This window comes from Chiloscyllium plagiosum, chromosome 7 (assembly GCF_004010195.1).
Source record: "Chiloscyllium plagiosum isolate BGI_BamShark_2017 chromosome 7, ASM401019v2, whole genome shotgun sequence".
Classification (NCBI taxonomy): Eukaryota; Metazoa; Chordata; class Chondrichthyes; order Orectolobiformes; family Hemiscylliidae; genus Chiloscyllium; species Chiloscyllium plagiosum.
In genome coordinates this window covers 9,317,341-9,338,812 of record NC_057716.1, presented here as the reverse complement: position 1 = coordinate 9,338,812, position 21,472 = coordinate 9,317,341, and the positions used below count along the sequence as shown (strand labels likewise).

The 21,472-nt window shown below is 37.0% G+C and overlaps 1 protein-coding gene across 1 annotated transcript in view; it reads left to right on the top strand.

Moving 5' to 3' along the window:
- Positions 1–21,472, top strand: part of vps16 (VPS16 core subunit of CORVET and HOPS complexes) — a 65,483-nt gene that overhangs the window by 27,200 nt on the left and 16,811 nt on the right. Inside the window, exons 2-16 of the mRNA XM_043692977.1 lie at positions 1,185–1,270; positions 1,394–1,491; positions 2,097–2,225; positions 3,020–3,164; positions 4,168–4,283; positions 5,586–5,708; positions 6,320–6,375; positions 7,411–7,500; positions 8,388–8,482; positions 10,009–10,085; positions 11,093–11,224; positions 13,684–13,811; positions 16,934–16,969; positions 17,311–17,419; positions 19,186–19,320. Coding sequence (XP_043548912.1) covers positions 1,185–1,270; positions 1,394–1,491; positions 2,097–2,225; positions 3,020–3,164; positions 4,168–4,283; positions 5,586–5,708; positions 6,320–6,375; positions 7,411–7,500; positions 8,388–8,482; positions 10,009–10,085; positions 11,093–11,224; positions 13,684–13,811; positions 16,934–16,969; positions 17,311–17,419; positions 19,186–19,320 — 1,555 coding nt within the window. The remainder of the gene's footprint in view (positions 1–1,184; positions 1,271–1,393; positions 1,492–2,096; positions 2,226–3,019; positions 3,165–4,167; positions 4,284–5,585; positions 5,709–6,319; positions 6,376–7,410; positions 7,501–8,387; positions 8,483–10,008; positions 10,086–11,092; positions 11,225–13,683; positions 13,812–16,933; positions 16,970–17,310; positions 17,420–19,185; positions 19,321–21,472) is intronic.

The following is a 21,472-nucleotide window of genomic DNA, read 5'->3' as shown; positions in this document are numbered from 1 at the left end:
CCCCAAAACCCCTCCCCCCCGCGCCCCTCCCCCCCCACATTGGGTTTTAGTAACCTGGGCCATAATTTAAACTGGTTAAATTTGAAGTGTTTTCAAAACAGCCACCAACTCTAGTATCTATTTCCCACCAAATGTTACATATTTTCAATATTTTAGTACACTCTGGAACTGCTAGTTATTCATATGACAAGTGCTTGTAAGTCCTCAGTGCAAGTCAACATTCACTCTCTCTTAAAGGTACAGTGCATGCCTTCAACTTCATAACAATATATATAGAGAACTGCAATACAAGGATGCAAAAGATTATACAAAATCCTGGTTAGATGCCACGTGAAGTATGGTGAGCAGATCTGGGCACCCCCACACCTTGGGAAGGGAATCAAATATTTAATTTTTGTTTAATCTGTTTTTCTAATCAACCTGTTCAGAGATTATATTGCACACCTCTGAATCCTGTCCGGAGTAGGAATGCTACCAGTATGCCACAGGTTTCACTTGGGAAGGATATTTTGGCCTTTCACCATTGGATTTGTGACAGATGATGGTCGACAAATGATAAGCATAAGTTGTGATTCAGTGGCGCTATAATGAGGGATAGGTACACATTTTCACCATGTCTTAAGTCCCGGCAGTTTCATTGCAATAAAGTCGCTAACCATCATGATCTACAAAATATAGAGGGATCCTTGTTAGCTAAAGAAAATGCCAGGGGATAATCAGTTTCTTTTTTCTTTTTGTTCATTCAGAGGATGTGGGCATGGATATTTGTGTCAGCCTTATTGCCCATCCCTAATTGCCTCAAGGACAGTTGCTGTGGGTCAGTGGTGATGGTAGGCCAGATCAGATAAGGATGGCTATTGCCTTCCCTAAAGGATGCTCGTGAACTAGATTGGTTTTTCCTGACATTCAACAATGATTTCATAGTTTTTATTAGACTTTTAATTCCAGATTTTTATTGAATTCAAGTTCCACCATCTGCCATTACCTGGATCTCTGAATTAATAGTCTAGTGATAATATGACTAGGTCATCATTTAATTGAACCATTGCCATACACAGAGTACCTGTATAGAAAAGAGAATTGACAGATTAGTCTGAGTATGTAAATCTTTGCTATTTCATCACTTAATACTTCATTTAGACTTTTTATTTTGGTAATTATACATTTTTGCTCTCTCTGAAAAGGAAATTTAACCTGTATTCTGATTGGAAGATGAAAGAAGACCTCAGTAACTGTTTAATTGCAGCTGCACCATATGCTGGTCCAATAGGTAAGATATTCCATGATTATTAATTTTTTTACTACTTTTCCAGTATTAGAAGTGCAATCTTGCTAGAAGAAAAGTTAGACATGACCAGTGGTAATATGAAATGGTGATTCATGTCTTTTGCAGCTTTGATAATCAATGGATCACACAAAGAAAGATCTCCAAGTTTACGACCTATAATGGAAATCTACTCTTCATCAGGAAATCGGATTGTTTCCTTGCCAGTAAGTTTGATTTTTCTGTTATATCTTGTTTTGCCAACTTGAAGTGCAATGGGCAAAGAATTGGCAAATACTGTCGATGGGAAAACTAAAATAAAAATTGAAGTGCTATAATTAGGACTGGCAGCATCTTAAGAGGATGGACAGTTAGCATTTCAAGTCCAAGGACCGATCTTCAAAATGACAAGAGTAGCTCATGTGAATGATCTAAACATTGCTGAAATAATCTTTCCAAAAACAAAATGTGCAGGTTAGAAATATTAAGTTGCAGCTTAATACAAGTCGAGAGTGAGGTAGGTATTGCTGGATACCTTTATTTATAAGTTACTAATTAGGTCAGCCTTGCCACAAATTTGAGGAAACACTTGATCTCTTAACTGGCTATGAGTGCCCATCTTCTTTCTGCAATGTTGTATGCACTAAAATTGAGTAGTTGTATAAAAACAAATAACCAGTGAATGTTGTTGATGGATAGGTACAGCAAAACATTTACACTGGCCAAGGTGACCTTGTACCACGATTTATGTTCTTTTGTTTGTGTAGTAAAGCTAACGTATAAATTTGAAATGAATAATGCTTTCACTTTCTGTATTTTTTCATCCCTACAGTGGAAAAGTGGTCAGGTGGTTCACATTGGGTGGACTACCAATGAGGATCTACTCTGTATACAAGACGATGGAACTGTTCTCATCCATGATATTTTTGGCACATTTAAGAGGCACTTCAGCATGGGAAATGTGAGTTCGTTTCAAAAGTTATACTGTACAAATAAGACCATCCTGTAGAAGAATTTGCAATTTGGCTGGTTTACCTATGTCGTGGAGTGTGCTTGATATTCATGAAGCTCTACTTCATGATGATGCAACAACACTTTCAAAAAATGAAAAAAGAAAGTTAATTGGGAGATTGATTATCCTTTTGTAAAATATCATCCTGGCAGTTAATACATTTCAGATAAGCTCTCTGAGAAATGTTATTCCAGTGGCCGGAAAGATCTCATCACTCTCTTCAAGGAAAAGTAGGACATCTTTGCAGTATCTGCACTAAATTTTAACCCTCCGTTGAAAATATGAGAGAGATTTAAGATTATTTTAAATAACTGTGAAATGTTGCCATGGTCTCAGGTATATGAAAGCTTCAAACCAAGCAACTTTCTGCAATCTGATGGGCTTGATGGTGATGGTTTGGTAAACTATTCATTCACCAACCATTATTTCCCTTGTCATGAGCACAATACATTGTTTTTAATGCGTGATCTTTGGTTGAAATTTCAAACAGTTTTTATAATGAATGAAAACGTCGAGATATATTAGTTGAAAATAACTTCTGTTCTCTGTTTGCACAGATATAGCATTTAAGTATCTTTCTCTATTGCACAGCTTGTCTCCCTGTAGCTAATAGTCATTGCCGACTTTGCCAAAGTACTTAGTCCTGTCCTTCCAGTGTGAGCTCCAAAATGAGTTTTATTGACTTGCATGTCACAGGTCTGCTAGCTTAGTAACATAATTAACTTTTTGCCTCCATTTTGAAGGAAGTGTTACAGAACCGAGTTGTGGATGCCAAAGTGTTCCCCACTGCTTATGGCTCAGGAGTTGTTATATTAACTGGTGCTTTTAGATTCACACTTGCCACAAATATAGACGACCTCAAACTCCGACGATTCCCTGAAGTTCCAGGTAAATATTCGATGTTGCACGGTAACCGTTCTCAACCAGGTTACTGATTTATGTAAACATTAGAAGTAGGAAATTAGGACATTCGTTCTTACAGTATGTCATCTACTTCCATAATTTATATGAAATCTGTTGAGATTATCATTGTCTATATAGAAAATTCAACCCCCTTTGGAGGGTTGACAGTTAAGATGTGCAATTGAATTTATTGTTTTTTACTGACAACTTGTGATATTATCAACAGCTTAATAATGTCATTTTACCCATTTTTTTACCATCTAAAATGTTTATCTCATTGTAAATCTGCCTGGTATGTCCTTTTGTGAAATTCACTCCAAAATGTCTCTTAGCCCATAATGGAGTTATGATTCTGCTTTTCGAGAGTCATTTAAATGGAGGTGCATGAGATTTAAATTAATGGCTTGATATTACATTAGAAAAATGAGTTGTGCAGAAAACTGAGTTCTGTCATCCTATTATAAATAACTTCCTCCCACTCTTATTTCTTATGATCTTTCTTCATTTCTATAATTGAGCACTGCTGCACAGTCAGTGCCGGTCCAAAAACTGATGATTGACATTCTTTCCTATGTGACAGAAAGGGGTACTTCACTGCAGTATTAATAGAAATTGATACAAGTGTAAAATTGATACTGTCAGATTATATAGAATCAGCAAGATTGCAAATAAATATTGAAAGGAGTTGATTTTTCGAACAACCTACCAAGGGAGGAGATCCAAAGCAAAATTAAAGAGTGACACATTATAATACACAACTGATAGGTTAGCAAGAAAGGCTAGATGTGATTACTGTCTTTGCCAGCTTTGATTTTTTTGGTTTAAATATTTCTAATGTAATACCATTTGGCCAAGCAATATTGACATTTAATGCTTGACCATTATCATAAGAGGATATGAAAGAGGACAAAATATTACAGGGTGATGGAATTTTGATAGAAAATATACCAATAAGTATTGTATTATGCTTCTTTTCCATCCCTAACAGGATTGCTGCGCCCACCAACATGCTGGACTGTATTGATGCAAGATCGACAACCCAAAATTGTTCTTGCTACTGGGAAGGATGTATATGTCTTAGATAACGCTTCCTGCACATCTGTGGTGAGCATAAAATCTGCCTGATTGCAATAACAAGTACTGAACAGTTAGTTCATTTCATGCAAGAAGCCAAGTACAGTGTGAAGTCTATTCAGAAATCGGCACATTAACATTAAGTAACAAGCAATAGGAAACTCCGACTTGTCAGATGGTTACAGTTTACTAGTATGTGTATTGACCTGAAGAGGTGAGATGCTGCACCCTATATCTAGTTAATGTAGCATAACATGAAGTGAGGTATGACAGATCATTAGGGTAAACTCACAACTCCTTAAAACTGTAGAATGTGCAATGACTGTTGTGAAGAGGAAACATGGTAGCTGTACATGTAGGAAAATACTCAGTGGTAACTGTGATTCCTGATTTGTAAGCCAAATAAAATTCTATTTTAAACGTTACTATTTTAAAAGCATTTCCTACAAAGTAGCAGTAATGACAGAAGCAATTAATTGACCATTGGAAAGTTTTAAGAGTTTAAGTACAATAAATATAAGTTTATTAATTCCTTCTCATCTTTATATGCACAAAAGAAAGATATTTTTACACAGCATCTTTCATGATTCAGGACATATCAAAGTACATTCTAATCAGTGAGGTACTTTTCAAGCTAATTTGCACACAGCAAGTTTCCATTAACTGGAATGTGACGATTGGATAATCTGGTTAATATTGATTGAAAGATAAATGTTGACCAAGACACTGGGCAAATTCCGTACTCCTAAGTTAATGTCCTGGGATCTTTTACCCTCACCTGAGAGGATAGTAGGCGTGTTGGTTTAACAATGCATCTGCAAGGCAGCACCTCAGACCTTGCAGCACTTACTCAACATGGGGCTCAGCCTAGAGTTTTTGGTTGAACATATGACCTCAGACTTCAAGGCAAGAGTGCTACCACTGGATCATTGCTAAATCTAATGGTTATTAATGGAAGTAGGAATAAGAAGTACTTGTTTCCATGATTCTTCTGAATCAACCTAAACCAATTGATGTGTTATAGTTCAGTCTACTAAACTTCAGATAACAATTTAGGAAAGTCATAGAACTTAAGATTGCCTCCTTCTGAGCAGTTCTGATAGCACAGCCAATTATATATTTAGCCATGAATTCATATAACATAGGCCATTAAGATTATAAATGTAACTTTCTAATCTTAATGGTGACTGTACTGATGAAACAGACACACTTTTACAGATCACAACAGTTAAGAGGAGTAGAGGCATGAGGTCTCTGCATTCTTAGGGAATAGGGAAAAAAGTATTGATTTGGTATTTGACTAATTTAAAAAAAACCTTTTTTCTTTTATAGATTCCACCTGGCCTTGGACCGCAAGTCTGTGGATTTACCCAAATTGCTGTTTCATTCAATTATAAAAAGCTTGCTCTATTTACAGACGCTGGTAACATTTGGATGGGTTCTTCATCATTCAAGGTAATGTGAACAGTCTAATCATGATTGTAATAAAGTTTTAGTTGCCGTAACCTGAGCAAATGAATTAATTGGTTAACATAATAATTTTAACATTTTGCAACAACTTTTATTTATTTAAAGCTTTTAAAAATAGTACGTGTCACAGGAGCATTTGATAATGAAATCGGAGATCAAGCCATAAGAGAAAATAAAAAGAATAAATGATGAAAAATTTGGTTTGAGGAGGCAGGGAGAATCTGAGTTTCAGGCTTAGACAATTGAAGTGTGCTGGTGGATGGATTAGAATCTGGAATGTGCATGAGACCCGAAGTCGAAGTTTGCAGAGATCTCGAAGGTTTGCAGAGTTGGAGGAATGTATGAAGAGGGGGCAAAGTCATGGAAGAATTTGAAAACTGAAATGACTACTTTTGAATTGAAGATTGATTTTTGGATTTGAATTTTAGATGAACTCAAATATTATGGGGAGGAAAATGGGAAGCTTCTTGGGATTGAAAAGAGTGGTGTTTTTATAATGTTTATTGTAGCCGCTTTTTATCTAGATTTACAAAGCTATGAAAACTGAATTTGTTTTCTGTATCAAATATTTAAAACGTGTGGTGCTTTGTTTCCAGGACAAATTGTGTGTAGTTGAGACAAACTTCAAAACAGCACCTAAGCAGTTTGTCTGGTAAGTGGTTGTTGTAGCTTTGATTCAAATGAATTTAAGTTTCACATATGTTTTTTATGTCAACATGAGGCAATTGTGGATAGTAGAGAATATCTAAATTTGCCAGTAACCGAATAAGTAACCCAAGTTCACTTCCTAAACAGAGCAAAGTGTTTTTAAAAGAACACTTGCCAAAAAAGGAGATGCTGAAAAGATACTTCTTGTCAGGGATGGGAGGATGAAATTCAGGGTGTGTAGTTTAAAAATAAGGAATCTCCCATTTATAACAGATGAGAAATGTAATCGATTAAAGGGTCACAAATCTTCGGGATCCTCTTTCTCAGAAAGCATGGGAGGCTGGGCCATTGAATATATTGAAGGCTAAGTGAGAGATTTTAGTTCTATAAGGGAGCCAAGGGTTACTGGGTCAATCAGAAAAGTAGAGTTAAAGCCACAGGATCGTTTGCCGAGATATTATTGAATGGCAGAACAGCCTTAAGGCTTGACAGCCTTCTCCTCCTCCTGTTATGTTCTTATGCTCAGAGGGAAGGAGTTCTAGAGAGAAGGGTGACATTAGTAATGTTCTGATTGTTTAATGGCAGGAGACACTGGTGTACATTTATTTTATTGACGTTATTTACTTCGAGTAAAAGTGACACAGACCCAAAGTTTGCATTTCATTAATATTTCTAGTGAAAATCCTCATTAGCCCTGGGATGGCTTTCAGAAATTTATTAGTCAAATAACCTTGCTGAATCTTCCCTCTCAATAGCTAATTTTGAGTTATATTCAAAGTGCATTAAAATCTTTTAAAAACTGTTTCATTTTCTCACATCATATCAATTTACAAATAAAATGTAGATACTTGCAGTTATACAGGAAAGGGCTTATATCTGCCTTTAATAATATTTTTGCTAGTGCGATGTGCAGTGTTTTGTAATATGGTAAACTAGTGATGAGTAAATCCTAAAAGTCCCCTTATTTAACAATGTTTGCACATGTGAAAGAACAGAAGACGCATCTTGATTTTGGTAACCTTTCCTTTTCCATTTTTAGGTGTGATAGACCAAAAAGCGACAATCCTACTGTAGTTGGTATTTGGGATAAAGTACTTGTTATAACGGGGAAAACAAAGGAGACCATTAAGTATCCTTATCTTGTGACTAGGATTGATTCCTATAATCATAAATACCTTCTGCTGTCAGAACATAGTATCAAAAGGACCATAATAGGCCATCAGGTCAGTACGAAAGTCCAAAGACATACAGCAATGAGCCATTCCACTCTCTCACCTTTATCAGCACAACTTTCCAGAAATTGCATGTGATTTCAGCACCAGAGTTTTGTTAGAACTTGTCTTTGAGAGTGAACACTTTTAGGATTGGTGTGAAGGAAGCAAGAAAAATGTCTGCAACAGTGTTTTCTCTTGTGGAACAACGTTGATTCGAGTCATGGAGAAATCATTGTTGAAATCTCATTATCATTTTTCATGCTTAAAAAAGTGAGCACTATACTGTTGTTCTAGGACAGAACAAAATCAACAAAACATAACTGCTATTGCAAAATGGTTGCAGTAAGTTTCTATCTCTAAAACAGGAAAGTGAGACAAAGGTAAAATCAAAGACTTGAGAAAAATGAAGTTGAAACAAAAAATGTTCTGGGTTATCCCGAGTATCCATTACTGAATATACACAAGGATGAAATGTACAGATTGTGGTCTCTTCAGGACTCAAAATGAATGGGAAGCAAGTGAGAAAATGGAATTGACATGTAAGGTCAACCATCGCCATATTGAAAGGCAGAGCAGGCTTGAGGGGCTGAATGGTCTCGTCCTCTTTCTTACATTTTAATAAAAATTAAGAATGATAATCTGTGTTGGATCTACTTTGCTGTTAAGTAAAGTGGTCTGTCACTGTCTTACTGAAAAGTAAGTATTTGTTTGCAGTCACTTTTGTTTTACCCTTCTGTCCATTGTACAATCCATAAATGTTGTGTTTTAAACATTTGAAATTAAATCTTTAACTGAAGTTCAGATTTTATCAAGATGAGGATGTTCACTTAGTGCCTGAGGTCGATGGTGTTCGAATCATTAGTTCTTCTAATCATGAATTTCTACATGAAGTCCCACGTAAGTTCTGCGCTTATTCAGTAAAAAGTGATTCAGTAATGGGCAGCTCTGCTGCCTCACAGTGCAGGGAGCCGGGTTCGATTCCAGCCTCTGGTGATTTTGTGTAGAGTTTGCGCATTCTCCCCGTGTCTGCCTGGGTTCTCTCTGGGTGCTCCGGTTTCCTCCCACAGTCCAAAGATGTGCAGGTCAGGTGGATTGCCTATAGTGCATTAGTCAGAGGGAAATGGGTCTGGGTGGGTTACTCTTTGGAGGGTCGGTGTGGACTTGTTGGGCCGAAGGGCCTGTTCCTACCCTGTAGGAAATCTAATCTAAAGTGGTGGTATTAGATATTTGTACTTTAACTTTGCAAGTGTACTATTTGTAATCCTGGAGCGTTCTAATAGAAACAAAATACTGGAAAAATGCAACTTCTGGAGAGCAATAATATGTAAATAAAAATGTTTTGAGTAATGTACGTTCTTCGTTTGGAACGCTATTCAAATTTTATCTCTCTCCGATTCTTCCAGACCTAATTTGTATTTCTAGCATTTTCTGTTATTTCAAAACATAATTTATGTCTCTATCTTAAGCTTCTAAATTATCCTTGGTACCCCATGTGTAATTAAATTTACACTGTAATTGGTGTAAAGATTACCAAACAAGACTCTGGCAATGTCACTTTCAGGAGGGTCATTTCTAGTCTAAGCACACTATGACTCTTTTCCATGCCATCATTACCTCAAAACTTGGTTATTCCAATGAAGTCATGGCTTTTCTCCCATTTTTATCCTTAGTAAATTTGAGGTGTTCAAAAGCTCTTTTGCCTGTGCCATACCCTGCACAAGTCCCACATCATCTCTGTGCTTGCTCACCCACATTTTCATCCAGTCATACAAGGTCTTAATTCCAAAATTCCCATTCTTGGTGTCCTTCCCTTTTTGTGTACTATCCTCTGATATGAGTTATATTTTCCTCCCAACTCTGGTCTCTTGAGCATTCCAAATTGCTCCACCATTAGTGGTTGTGTCATCTGTTGTCTATATCTCAAGCTTTGGAAAACTTTCCCTTCACCTGTTTGCCCCTCTATGTTGCATTTTTCTTTTAGGTCCATCTTAAACCCTACTTTGACCAAGCCTTTGGTCATCTGATCTGATGTTTCTTTAGTGACTTGATGTCATATATTGTTTTATAAGACCCCTGTGAAGCAGGGAAGGACATTATGATAAAGATGCTATGTAAATATAAATTATTGCTGATACTATGGCTTACTAGCAACTTCAAAATCAGAAGTGTGAGCCAATCTGTTGCTAGGTTATGTTGGGCAAAGTAGGCAGTATATTTCAAAAACAACTCATATCAGAAATGCCCTTTCTTTAAAAAATATCACATGGTTTGAAACATTTCAGAGCAGATATTCATGTTGTACTATGCTTCTAGAATTATGTAACCATTTTAACTTGAGGTGCTGGCATCTCTTTAAATATCATTTGGTGATAGATACATGATTCTACTAACTTCTTGTCATTGAATTTCGTCTTTGCATTTAGCTGCTTGTCAAGATATTTTCAAAATTGCCTCAATGGCACCTGGTGCACTTCTGCTGGAAGCTCATAAAGAGTATGAGGTATGTTGTCCTGTTGTCTCTACTTTTACATATAGAGTAATTGCTCAATAATCAAAACTGTCTATTTTGACAGATCAAAATTAAAGAAACAATGAGGATTTGATGCATGAATGTTTTATCTTTCACTGTAAACTTCAAGGAATCCAGAACTCCCCTGTCATATCCCGTAATAGACCAAACCCCTTTTATCCCCATCACCCTAATCTTGATGAATGGAAGTGTTTACTGTTGCTTAAACACTCCATGAACTCACCCCTTCTATCTCTAAAATTTCCTCTTTTACCCTCCACTCCACCATTTGCCTCCAATCGAATTGGCCGCATGCTCAGGAATTCCATTTCCAGGTGTTCATGTGTGTTGAGCAGGGCTGTCTACTCTTTGCTAGGACTCCACCAGAATTGCGAATTGATTTCCCAAACCTGTTGCTCAGTAAGTAAATAAGGGCCACCCAAACCTCAATTCAGCAACAATATTTCTGAAACATTCCCTAGATTTGGTCTCCACAGCACAGGCAAATGCATGCTCTGTATCTATGCCAAGGCTGGCACTTTCTGCTGTAATTTTATTTTTTTGCATCCTTTTGTATGCCTCCTGTTCAGAATGCAGGCAGAGGGGATGGTTTAGAAATCTTAATGCTGAACTGACTTAAATGATATGTACCTTTTTGAGAAGTGCCCCAAACACTGAACCCGTGCTCTTTGTGCGATTTCTCTATTTGGTTCAGGTCAGTCTGTGCCAGATGGTTTTTACTTGTGAAGTGAAATAAAGATCAGTTATGTCTGAAGCTCCATTTTAAGAGTTGGCACCAAACCTGAATCCTTGGAGCTGGTTCGAGAGATCAGGATTATGAATAATGTCCTTGAATTAATGGGGTTTGACACTTCTTTGGAGGAAAAAAGTTGCATTTTTATTTACATCTTGCTGGATTTAACTTGTGAAATAATTTTTGGAGAGAATGTCATTTTTTTGTCTGTTAAATTAAATGTAATCCTAATTTGTATTCATAGAAAGAGAGTCAGAAGGCAGATGAGTATTTACGAGAGATCAAAGAGCAAAACCTTTTGTTTGAAGCTGTGCAGCAGTGTATTGAGGCAGCAGGCAATGAATATGAACCTGAGATGCAGAAGTCTCTGCTGAGGGTAAGAATGGAATAATACACATCTTGCAGATATTTTAAAAGGAAATCAAATAACTCAATCAATTTGGTTAACCATGATATGCCTTGAAAAATCTTTGCTGGCTTTACTTTATCAATTCACATTTGTTCAAGTAACATAATTTTACCCTGGAGGTTTGTATCTAAAAGTCTCCTCACCGCTATGGGTCAAGCTGACTGACCTGCAGAGGTTGAGTTTATTCTTGCAACAATGTTACTTTTTTTGAACAATGTAGAATAGACTATCCTTTATTGTCACATCCACTCCAGTACAGGAGTACAGTGAAAAGTTTTTACAATAGCTGCCTCTAATGGCGCCATCTTAGACACAAGTACCTAGGTACAAATCTTGGATACAAAAGAGGACTAAAAGGAAAAGTAGTAGCATTGCTTCGTGTTTTTAAAAAAAGTTAGAAGCAAGATAGTTATAACATAGTTAAAGGATTGATACTACAGTCCAGTAAAGAATTTCAGATCAACATTACATTGCAGCAGCTGAGTGAGCACATGACATGACCTCCCATCCCAGGCCCCAGTCTCGCTGTGCTCAAAGCCTCCAGTCAGCTCCGTCAGACACTTAGCTACACCAAGGTGGTAAAAACAATGACTGCAGATGCTGGAAACCAGATTCTGGATTTAGTGGTGCTGGAAGAGCACAGCAGTTCAGGCAGCATCCAAGGAGCTTCGAAATCGACGTTTCGGGGGGAAAGGCTTTTGCCCGAAACGTCGATTTCGAAGCTCCTTGGATGCTGCCTGAACTGCTGTGCTCTTCCAGCACCACTAATCCAGAACTTAGCTACACCAAGGTAAGTTGTGCTGCTCTGGGACTCACTTTTCCCCTCGTGGATCTCCAGGACTCGTTTCCCCTCATGCTAATCAGGGGAAACGCTTCCTCTTGTGCTGTTCCGGGACAATGTATAATATTTCTAATTCTCCAGTCTTTGGGCATTACCCTGTATCAAAGGGGAATTGGAAAACTATGACTAATACTTCATAATTTGCTCCTTTGCTTTCCGTATTATTCTAGGATGATCCTCATCCATCTTGGTAACTTATCAACTTGTAAAAGTATAGCCTTCCCAATGCCACCTTTTCATCAGTTTTTAATGCACAGGTTTTGCAAGTAATCCTATAAATGATTTAGATGGGAATACATGACTGAATAAGGGGAAATTTTCATGCTTGTTTTTAAAGCTCAAATCATCCAGCCTTAGGAGACTTTCCAAATTTACATATGAAACCTTTGAAGTTAGGCAATTGTGAACTTTTGGTTCTACTTTAATAAGATTTACAGTACTCTTGAAGCAATGCATGTTTTGTTCTCTTAAAGTTTTGAATCAAGCATGGAATTTTAATTTCTGATGTGCAAATTAATAACTATGAACTTATTTATTTTCAACATTATTGAACTGAAGGTAACAGTAGAAAGCAGGTTAGAGTGTTCTCAGATCCTAAGGGTTCCATATGGATTTTGGGTTTCTGTGAGCCTGTCATTTGACTTCTGTCTTTTATGAACATGGTCTTTTATATATTAAATGGAAAAATTTCAGCAGTAATCACGGTCCTTACTTTGCTTTGGGCAGCTGGCATCCTTTCTGAAGTTAACTCATGACATGGTTCATTATTTTTAAAGACTGCAAAGAAATATGTAAATTTGCAGAAAGTCACTCAAATGCAAGATAGTGAAAACTATTGGAATAAAGCATTTCTCTGATCAATGAATGAACTCGTTAAGATGATTATAAGCTACCAAACCAGAAATTTCACTGGTAACATACATTCGAAAATTCTTTTGGATTATGTCATTGATTTGCTTAAGCGTGCAGCCACTTGAATTTTTTTTCACAACTATATATGCATTGTAGTTTAAAAGGCTACCTGTGCTTCGCTTGTGTGGTAACTTTTGGGTTGCTAGGCGGGTGCAGAGTTTAACGGGGACTTGGGTTCCAAGTTCTATTCCTATTTCATGTCTAGTTCCTTTTACATGAATGACAAGTAACATACTCCGGTGAATTTCAATATCCATAAATTGACAGCTACTATAGTGATACTCACGTAAGTTAAACTCTGCCAAAATTCATCATTTACTTTCACAAATTAAGGATAATTATTTTGAATAAAGTACCATAGGTAGTTATAATTGGGTACATCAGCAAGAAAGTAGCACTTGAGTAGGAGCATATTGATAAGGGTGTAATAAAGTTAATAATTTATTTTCATGCCTTAGAAAGTAATGTCATCATGTTATGTGGATAGTGGCATCAATTTAGAATTATCCAACAAAGAGTATTGTTTCAAAATATTTTTCTTCTGTGGCCCTGAGGTGGTTGAAATTTCAGAAGCCTTTCATATTTATTTCTTTAATCTCAAAATGAGAGGCGTTAAATTTAAATTCAAGTGTGCAATATATAGTGAGCTTGGTGCTGTTTACTTTGTTCACAGGCAGCCTCTTTTGGTAAATGCTTCATCAGCAACTTTCCACCGGATACATTTGTGAAGATGGCCCGAGATCTACGTGTATTGAATGCAATGCGAGACTATATTGTCGGCATTCCTCTTACTTATCCCCAGTATCCTTGTATGTGATCTATGACTGGAATGGTTTAGTCGCACAATGATTTTAATGAAACGTGGCATTTTTGGATCTGCATATGTTTTAACAAAAGATTGTTATTTCGTTTCCAGTTATTTATTTAATTAGATATGTTATAGTCTGAAAATTCACAAGCAGAAATTTAAAAATTCGACAGAGAGGACCCACCATCAGTGGTTAACTAAAGTTATTAAGAAAAATATCAGACTTTAGGAAAACACATTTAACTGCGTAATGGTGAATGGCAAATTAGATGATAGGTCAGAATATTAAAAACAGAGAATAACAAAATCTCAATCTGGGTGAAGAAATTAAAAGCATGATGGGAATGTAGCTACAAATATAAAAACAATAGCAAGAGTTTCTACAGATACTTGAGAGAACCAGTAAGGAATGTGAGTGTTGGACCTTTTAGAAAGTGGAAATGGGGAGTTATTAATGGATAATAAGGAAGTAGAGGATAAAATGAGCAAATATTTTGCTTCTGTCTTCACTAAAGGATACAATGCAATAATAGCTGTAAATCAGGTGAAAGAGAGAAGAAGAAACTTAGTGAATCTAAAATCACCAGAGAAGTGGTACCAAGCGAATGTATGGACCTGTAGGCTGACCAATTTCTGGTTTCAGATGGACTGCACTCTAGGGTTTTAAAAGCGATGGCTAACGGGGTGGAATACCAAATTTTCATTATCTGTAGGATAGGGGCATGAATTTCCTGCAAATAACAGAAAAGCAGACACCACCACTATATAACTCTCCTGTCTACCGTGATGAACCAAATGATCAGACCAGATGAGTCTGAGAAAAATAAAAGATCGGGTCTGAGCCTGCGTCATGAGTTTGCAGATCCACCAGTAGCGAATCTGCAGTTAACAAGGACTCGATGTAAATGCATAAGTGTTAATTTTCTAAAATTCCCCAGGTTCAGGAAAGGTTCCATCAGACTGTGAAGTAGGAAATATAACTCATCCATTCAAAAAGGGAGGGAGGCAGAAAACAAGATGTACATTCATTGTCACATGTACTTACATGGATATAGTGAAAAGTTTACAAAGTTGCCACTTACAGCCTCATTTTAAGTACACATTCTTCGGAATAAGTTAGAAAAATAAAGAAATAAAGTTCAGATTTACATTTCTTCCAAAGAGAGAAGTGGAGGCAGCAGTCCAAGCCAGGGTATCAAAGGTTATTAGGGGTAGCTGGGAATGTGCAAAACAAATAATCTTATTAAATCACAGAGTCGTCTCAAGGGGTTGAAGTTTATCTTTGCTTCTATTTTGAAAGTTTGTAAATATATGTATTATCTGTCAATTTTCATTCGTTATCATTCCTATTAGAATTTTTATTCCTTATTTAGAATAGAAGTTCAAAGTTTGTGAGAAGATTTGTAGCTCGGGTGCTCATTGTGGTTCTGTTCACAGAATTTGTGTTGCAGATGTTTCGTCCCCTGTCTAGGTGACATCCTCTGCTTGGGAGCCTCCTGCAAAGCGCTTCTGTGTTGTTTCCTCTGGCATTTATAGTGGTTTGTCTCTGCCGCTTCCGGTTGTCAGTTCCAGCTGTCCGCTGCAGTGGCCGGTATATTGGGCCAGGTCGATGTGTTTGTTGATAGAATCTGTGGATGAGTGCCATGCTTCTAGGAATTCCCTGGCTGTTCTCACTGCAGCGGACAGCTGGAACTGACAACCGGAAGCGGCAGAGACAAACCACTATAAATGCTGGAGGAAACAACACAGAAGGGCTTTGCAGTAGGCTCCCAAGCACTGAGGATGTCACCTAGACAGGGGACGAAACGTCTGCAATACAAATTCCCAGCTCGGCAATTAGAATAGAAGTTATTTTCAAGATGGAATCAAAAATTCAAAGTTAAATTTTGAATTATAAGAGGTTATAGAGCAGTCTTGTTGCTGTAATAGCAACACTTACTGTTTTCATTTGCATGTCTTAGCCTCTCATGCCAGTCTTGATTGTCATTTGATGTTGTTTCCCTTTGGTAGGTAAAGTCTGCTAGCTGCTGAGCTAATAGATATGTATTGAGTTTGTTTTTGGGTGAAGACCTGACCATTCAGGGTTTCTAGGACCCAAGCTTCTATACGCTGATCACCATCATGAGGCTGATGGTCTGGGCGAATGTAATGTTCCAAAGCATCTAGTCTCACCATTAGGAGGAAGTATTACTATAAGTGATATCAGCAAGGATAATAAAAAAGCAAAGCATCCAGTTGAACAAAATTTGTAAGAAATTTATATTTCGATGAGCTCACTATATAGATCTGTTATAAAGTAAAATTTACATTTCATGGATTTCCATCGCTTGAGTATGTGTTTGGAAGACTGTGATTGATTTAATTGACCTTTTAAATGAGCAATTAAAGAAAGCTGTCATTTCATCCTCGAGATTAGGTCATAGTATTGAAATTATTTGTGTTTTCTTCGTTTTAACAGTAGTAATGAGACATCAGAGTTGTTGATGTAGGCTGACAGCATTAATATTTTGAGGTTTTTGGTATTTTGCAGAACAACAATAGGAGAATATTGGATTATGCTAATTTAATAACGAAGCGAAAAATGTTCATGTGATTCTATATTTGGGAAGCACTTGCTGATCAGTCATGAGCTCTCTAATGGCTATGCTATTAGACAATTTAAGATAATCAGTTGATTTTGTAATGTAGCCCATTTACAAGTGACATGCATTCATAAGCATATCCTAAAAGCATGAGTCAGAGTTCTTATTCTTCATGGCAACATCTCAGCCAGTTAGTGTTGACTTGCCAATTATTCATCACTCCAGTAGAATAAATTGTTGTGATTATTTTAAAGTTTGATTTCTTGCATTTCTTCTTAAGTGCACGATGAACAGTTTAGTAACATGTCTCACTTTTCAACAGGATGTAACTGTGGAATATCTCTGATTTTGGAATTTTGTGAAGGGGTGTTATCTGTTACATTTGGTTCTCTTTTGTTTCATTTACCGATCTTTAATATGTGCTAAACTTGTGGTATTTAATATAATTTGTTCAGAGCCTCTTGTTTTGGGCTAGTTTTATAAATTAAAGCTGGTAATAATTTTTTCAAGTTTTCCTCAACTTATCATTTTAGATATAAACAGCTCACTATTGAAATTCTAATAGACAGGTATCTTGAAAAGTACTCAGCATGTCTATATTTAGAATGATTTGCTTCAAAAGTGCAGTGAGCCTGTTTGCTGTTAGGAAATAATGGCTGATTAATTTTAATCACAGCTTTCTTCAGATTTGCTGCTGAGCTGGCTGTTCAATGTGTAACAATACATTTGGAATAAAATTATTATATTTTACAAATGTTTTTGCAGAGATATAGCTAACCAAAGTCATATCATATAGTTGAATACAGTTCTACATTTGACCACTTTGTAGCATATGATATTTCTGTAATTATCAACATGTTATTAGGGAATGGTATGGTTTCAGTCTAGTTTATTTTTTTCCTTTCCTCAGATTAATTTTGCGTAGATTGTACCCTCTTGCAATAAGGATTTGTAAATACATGAAAATATCAGAATTGCAGGGAGCAAGTCGGATCTTGGCTCACTGGGCCTGTTATAAGGTAACTGGTACAACCTTGTTTCTCTCCTCAGGAATAGGTGATCAGAAATCTATCTTTATCTTTACACTTCATTGAAATTAAATATCTCTACTATTTATGGTCATGCAGCTTTCAACAGCTTGCTAAGACTGCACTGGTCATTTTAAAGAGTCGGTTGGTAGTGCAGAACTTGAGTATACCTGAAAAGCACAAATTTTGTTAAAGCTTAATGTCTTGCACTCCTTGGGATAATTCACAAGAATACCAATTCAAGGGGAAAACCCATACTTATACTGCATGAGAGGAGAGTGCTGATTATCAAGTGGAGGCATTGTCATGGAGAATGTACCTGTTCATGCTGACTGACAGTTAACTATCAGACTTTGTTGAAATTTTAATCTAGGTAGGTTGTGATTGATATTGCCCTGAGAAATGAATCAGCACAAAACTGTCACCTATCATGTTGAGTTGAATCAGTTGTGTTCTTTTATCTGTAATGAAGAGGGCCCTGAATATTCAGTGCATAATGTGGTATATGAATTTCACTGCTGGTGTGATGCCAGACATGTAGGTTGTTTGTCCAATTGGCCGATCATATCAAACAGCATATCTTTTGGCTGTTCACAACAAGCTAGGTACTGCCAATACCTAAGCAACTCGCTTCCAAGACCTTTAACACAGTGTCTAACATTAAATTCAATTCTACAGTTGGACAACGTATGCTGGATAATCCTGAGTGGGTGAAAGATTATGCTGACAACCAATTTAGGATTGTCAGTTGGGCTTGCAATGTGGTACGCTTGCATATAACGGAAGCTACATGTATTAACGCTCAGAGCCCTGCACTTTGCAGACAGAAATAACATGCACGTGCATACTGCGTCTGATTCAACTCCTCAAACTGTTGGCTGGGGGTTCATTTCTCAGCAATGCTCTGACCAATCAAAGTCAATCAACCTGGTATAAAATGTAAACACAGTTTGTACCTGTCAGTCAGCATTAAGGGGTGAATAACAATACCTCCATCAATCAGAGTAAGCTTACCAAAGTTGTCAAAATATTATTGACCTATGGTATTTTATATCTGTGACCCAAACTTTAAGCAACAGAACATTTTTGACATCCGAGAGCCAGGACTGCAGTTGCATTTCCCCTGTGCAACCGAGTGAATAGTTATCAAAAAGGTGACTACCTAATGGTATTGATGGGCTATTAACCCAGGTATCTAGGTAATGTTCTAAGAACTTGGATTCAAGTATCATTACAACAGATGGTGAAATTTTAATTCTGTAAAATGTGTCTGTCATGAAGAGATCCCTCTTTGTCCAAGAGGCTGTTATACCTGCCTATACCTGCTGCATTCTCAACTGACACTGCCTTTCCCCAGTGGAAAGCTTTGCTGGATTATTTCACATTTCTCTCAGGCACATTACCTATACTTTTGCATTTCGCTAGTTCCCACATTTGAGAGCAATCAGAAAGAAGGAAAACTTCACTCCATCTTCACTCCATCATGGGATGGGTCTGAAGTAGTCACGGAGCTGAAACATTAGCTTTGCTTTTCTCCACAAATGCTGCTTGACTTGCTTAGATTATACAGGCTTTTTCAAGTTTGTTTCTAATTGTTCGAATCTAAATATTCAGAGTAATTTTAATTCGTTAGTGAATGTCCCAACAGTCCTGAATATATACATTATTCAGAAACAACTTTGCTAATTAGTCTCTTTGCCATGTGTAAGTATTGCCCTTCAATGAGCAATTGTCTTCTATCCATCTTTAATCCACAGGTTCAGCAGAAGGACGAGCCTGATGACAGCATTGCTCGTGCAATCAACCACAAACTTGGGGACACTCCTGGTATTTCCTATTCTGAAATTGCTGCTAAGGCTTATGAATGTGGTAGAATAGAGCTAGCGATCAAGGTGAATGCAATTCAATCTTTTCTCTAACTTCATCTTATTATTCCCTATTTTAAAACTGTTAGCTATTCACTGCATATCTTGCAAAGCACCTTGTAGTAGGGAATTCTGCAAAATTCTGACAGACAGGCAGACTGACTACTAAATTTAGCACTTTATCAATAGATGAGATACCTTCATAGACAGTTACTGATCTGATAACCCTCGAAGTAAGACCATAGCAAAGAAATAGGGTATTCGGCTCATCAAGTCTGATCAGCAATTCAATGAGATCACGGCTGATCTGATAACCCTCAATTTGCTTTCCCTTGATTTTCTTATTCATTAAAAATCTATCTCAGCCTTGAATATATTTAATGACATGGTTTCTACATTCTCTCAGTGTAAAGAATTCTACAAATCCACTATCCGCTAAGAGAAAACAATTCTCCTCATCACTAAATGGGCAACTCCTTAACCTAAGATCATGCCATCTGGACCTACTCTGTCCCTCAAAAGAAAACAATCTCTCAGTATCTACCCTGTCAAGCCTCTGAAGAATCTTATGTTTCAGTAGATCTACTGAACTCTATTGGCCAATGTATTCAACCTTCTTCATAAGAAATTCCCTCCATTCCTGGGATCAACCTTGTGAACTTTCTCTGTGCTGCTTTCAATACCAGTATATGAATCCTTGAGTAAAGGACCCAAAACTGTTCATAGTATGCTATGATTTGGAGATGCCGGTGTTGGACTGGGGTGTACAAAGTTAAAAATCACACAGCACCAGGTTATAGTCCAACAGGTTTAATTGGAAGCACACTAGCTTTCGGAGCGACGCTCCTTCATCAGGTGATAGTGGAGGGCTCGATCGTAACACAGAATTTATAGCAAAAATTTACAGTGTGATGTAACTGAAATTATACATTGAAAAATTGATTGTCTGTTAAGCCTTTCATCTGTTAGAATACAGTGTAGTTTCACTTCTTTCATGTGTAAATCACAAAACCTTTTTTTAAAAGTTGCATTCTCGGGTTAGCTGTAAACAATGGTGATAGCTAGACAATATGTTGAAGGTGTTAGCCGCCTGTGTTCTCTGTCTATGCCATAATGTTTAGATTGATTCAAATCTAAAAAGTGAGATAACTGAGTTTTACATAAATTCATGCAGTTTTTGAGCAAAGTACAATGTAATTCTGCAAGTACAAATTCACCCCACAAAATATATGTGTGCATGTGGGTCTTTGTGTGTGTGTGTCTGTTTGGGGGGTTTGAGGTTGGGGGTTGTGAGTGTGAGAGAGAGTGTATATATTTTGTGTGGTGAATTTGTACTTGCAGAGTTACATTGTACTTTGCTCAAAAACTGCATGCATTCATGTAGAACTCTGAGCTCAAAAACTGCATGAATTTATGTAAAACTCTGTTATCTCACTTTTTAGATTAGAATCAATCTAAACATCATGGCATAGACAGAGAACACAGGGGGCCAAGACCTTCAACATATTGTCTAGCTATCGCCATTGTTAATAGCTAATCTGAGAATGCAACTTTTAAAAAAAGGTTTTGTGATTTACACATGAAAGAAGTGAAACTACACTGTATTCTAACAGATGAAAGGCTTAACAGACAATCAATTTTTCAATGTATAATTTCAGTTACATCACACTGTAAATTTTTGCTATAAATTCTGTGTTACGATCGAGCCCCCTGATGAAGGAGCGTTGCTCCGAAAGCTAGTGTGCTTCCAATTAAACCTGTTGGACTATAAGCTGGTGCTGTGATTTTTTTTTAGCATAGTATTCTAGTTGAGGTCTAACCAGTGCCTTGTATAGTTTTAGCAATACTTCCTATTTTTATACTCCATTCCCATTGAAATAAAGGCCCATATTCCATTTGCCTTCCCTATAACCTGTTGAAGTGTATGTTTTTTTGTGACATATGCATATGTACCCCCATATTCCCACTATTTTTATTTTCACTCGAACTTGACTATGGTGCATTCACTTTGTTCATCAAGTTATTAACATGTATTGTAAATGATTGTTACCCCAGCACTGATCCCTGTGACACTCCACTAGTTAGTTATGGGTTTCCATGCTGAAAAGCACCTCTCCCCATCCCAACTCTGATTTCTATTAGTTCGCCAATTCTTTATTCATGATATTATACTACTTCC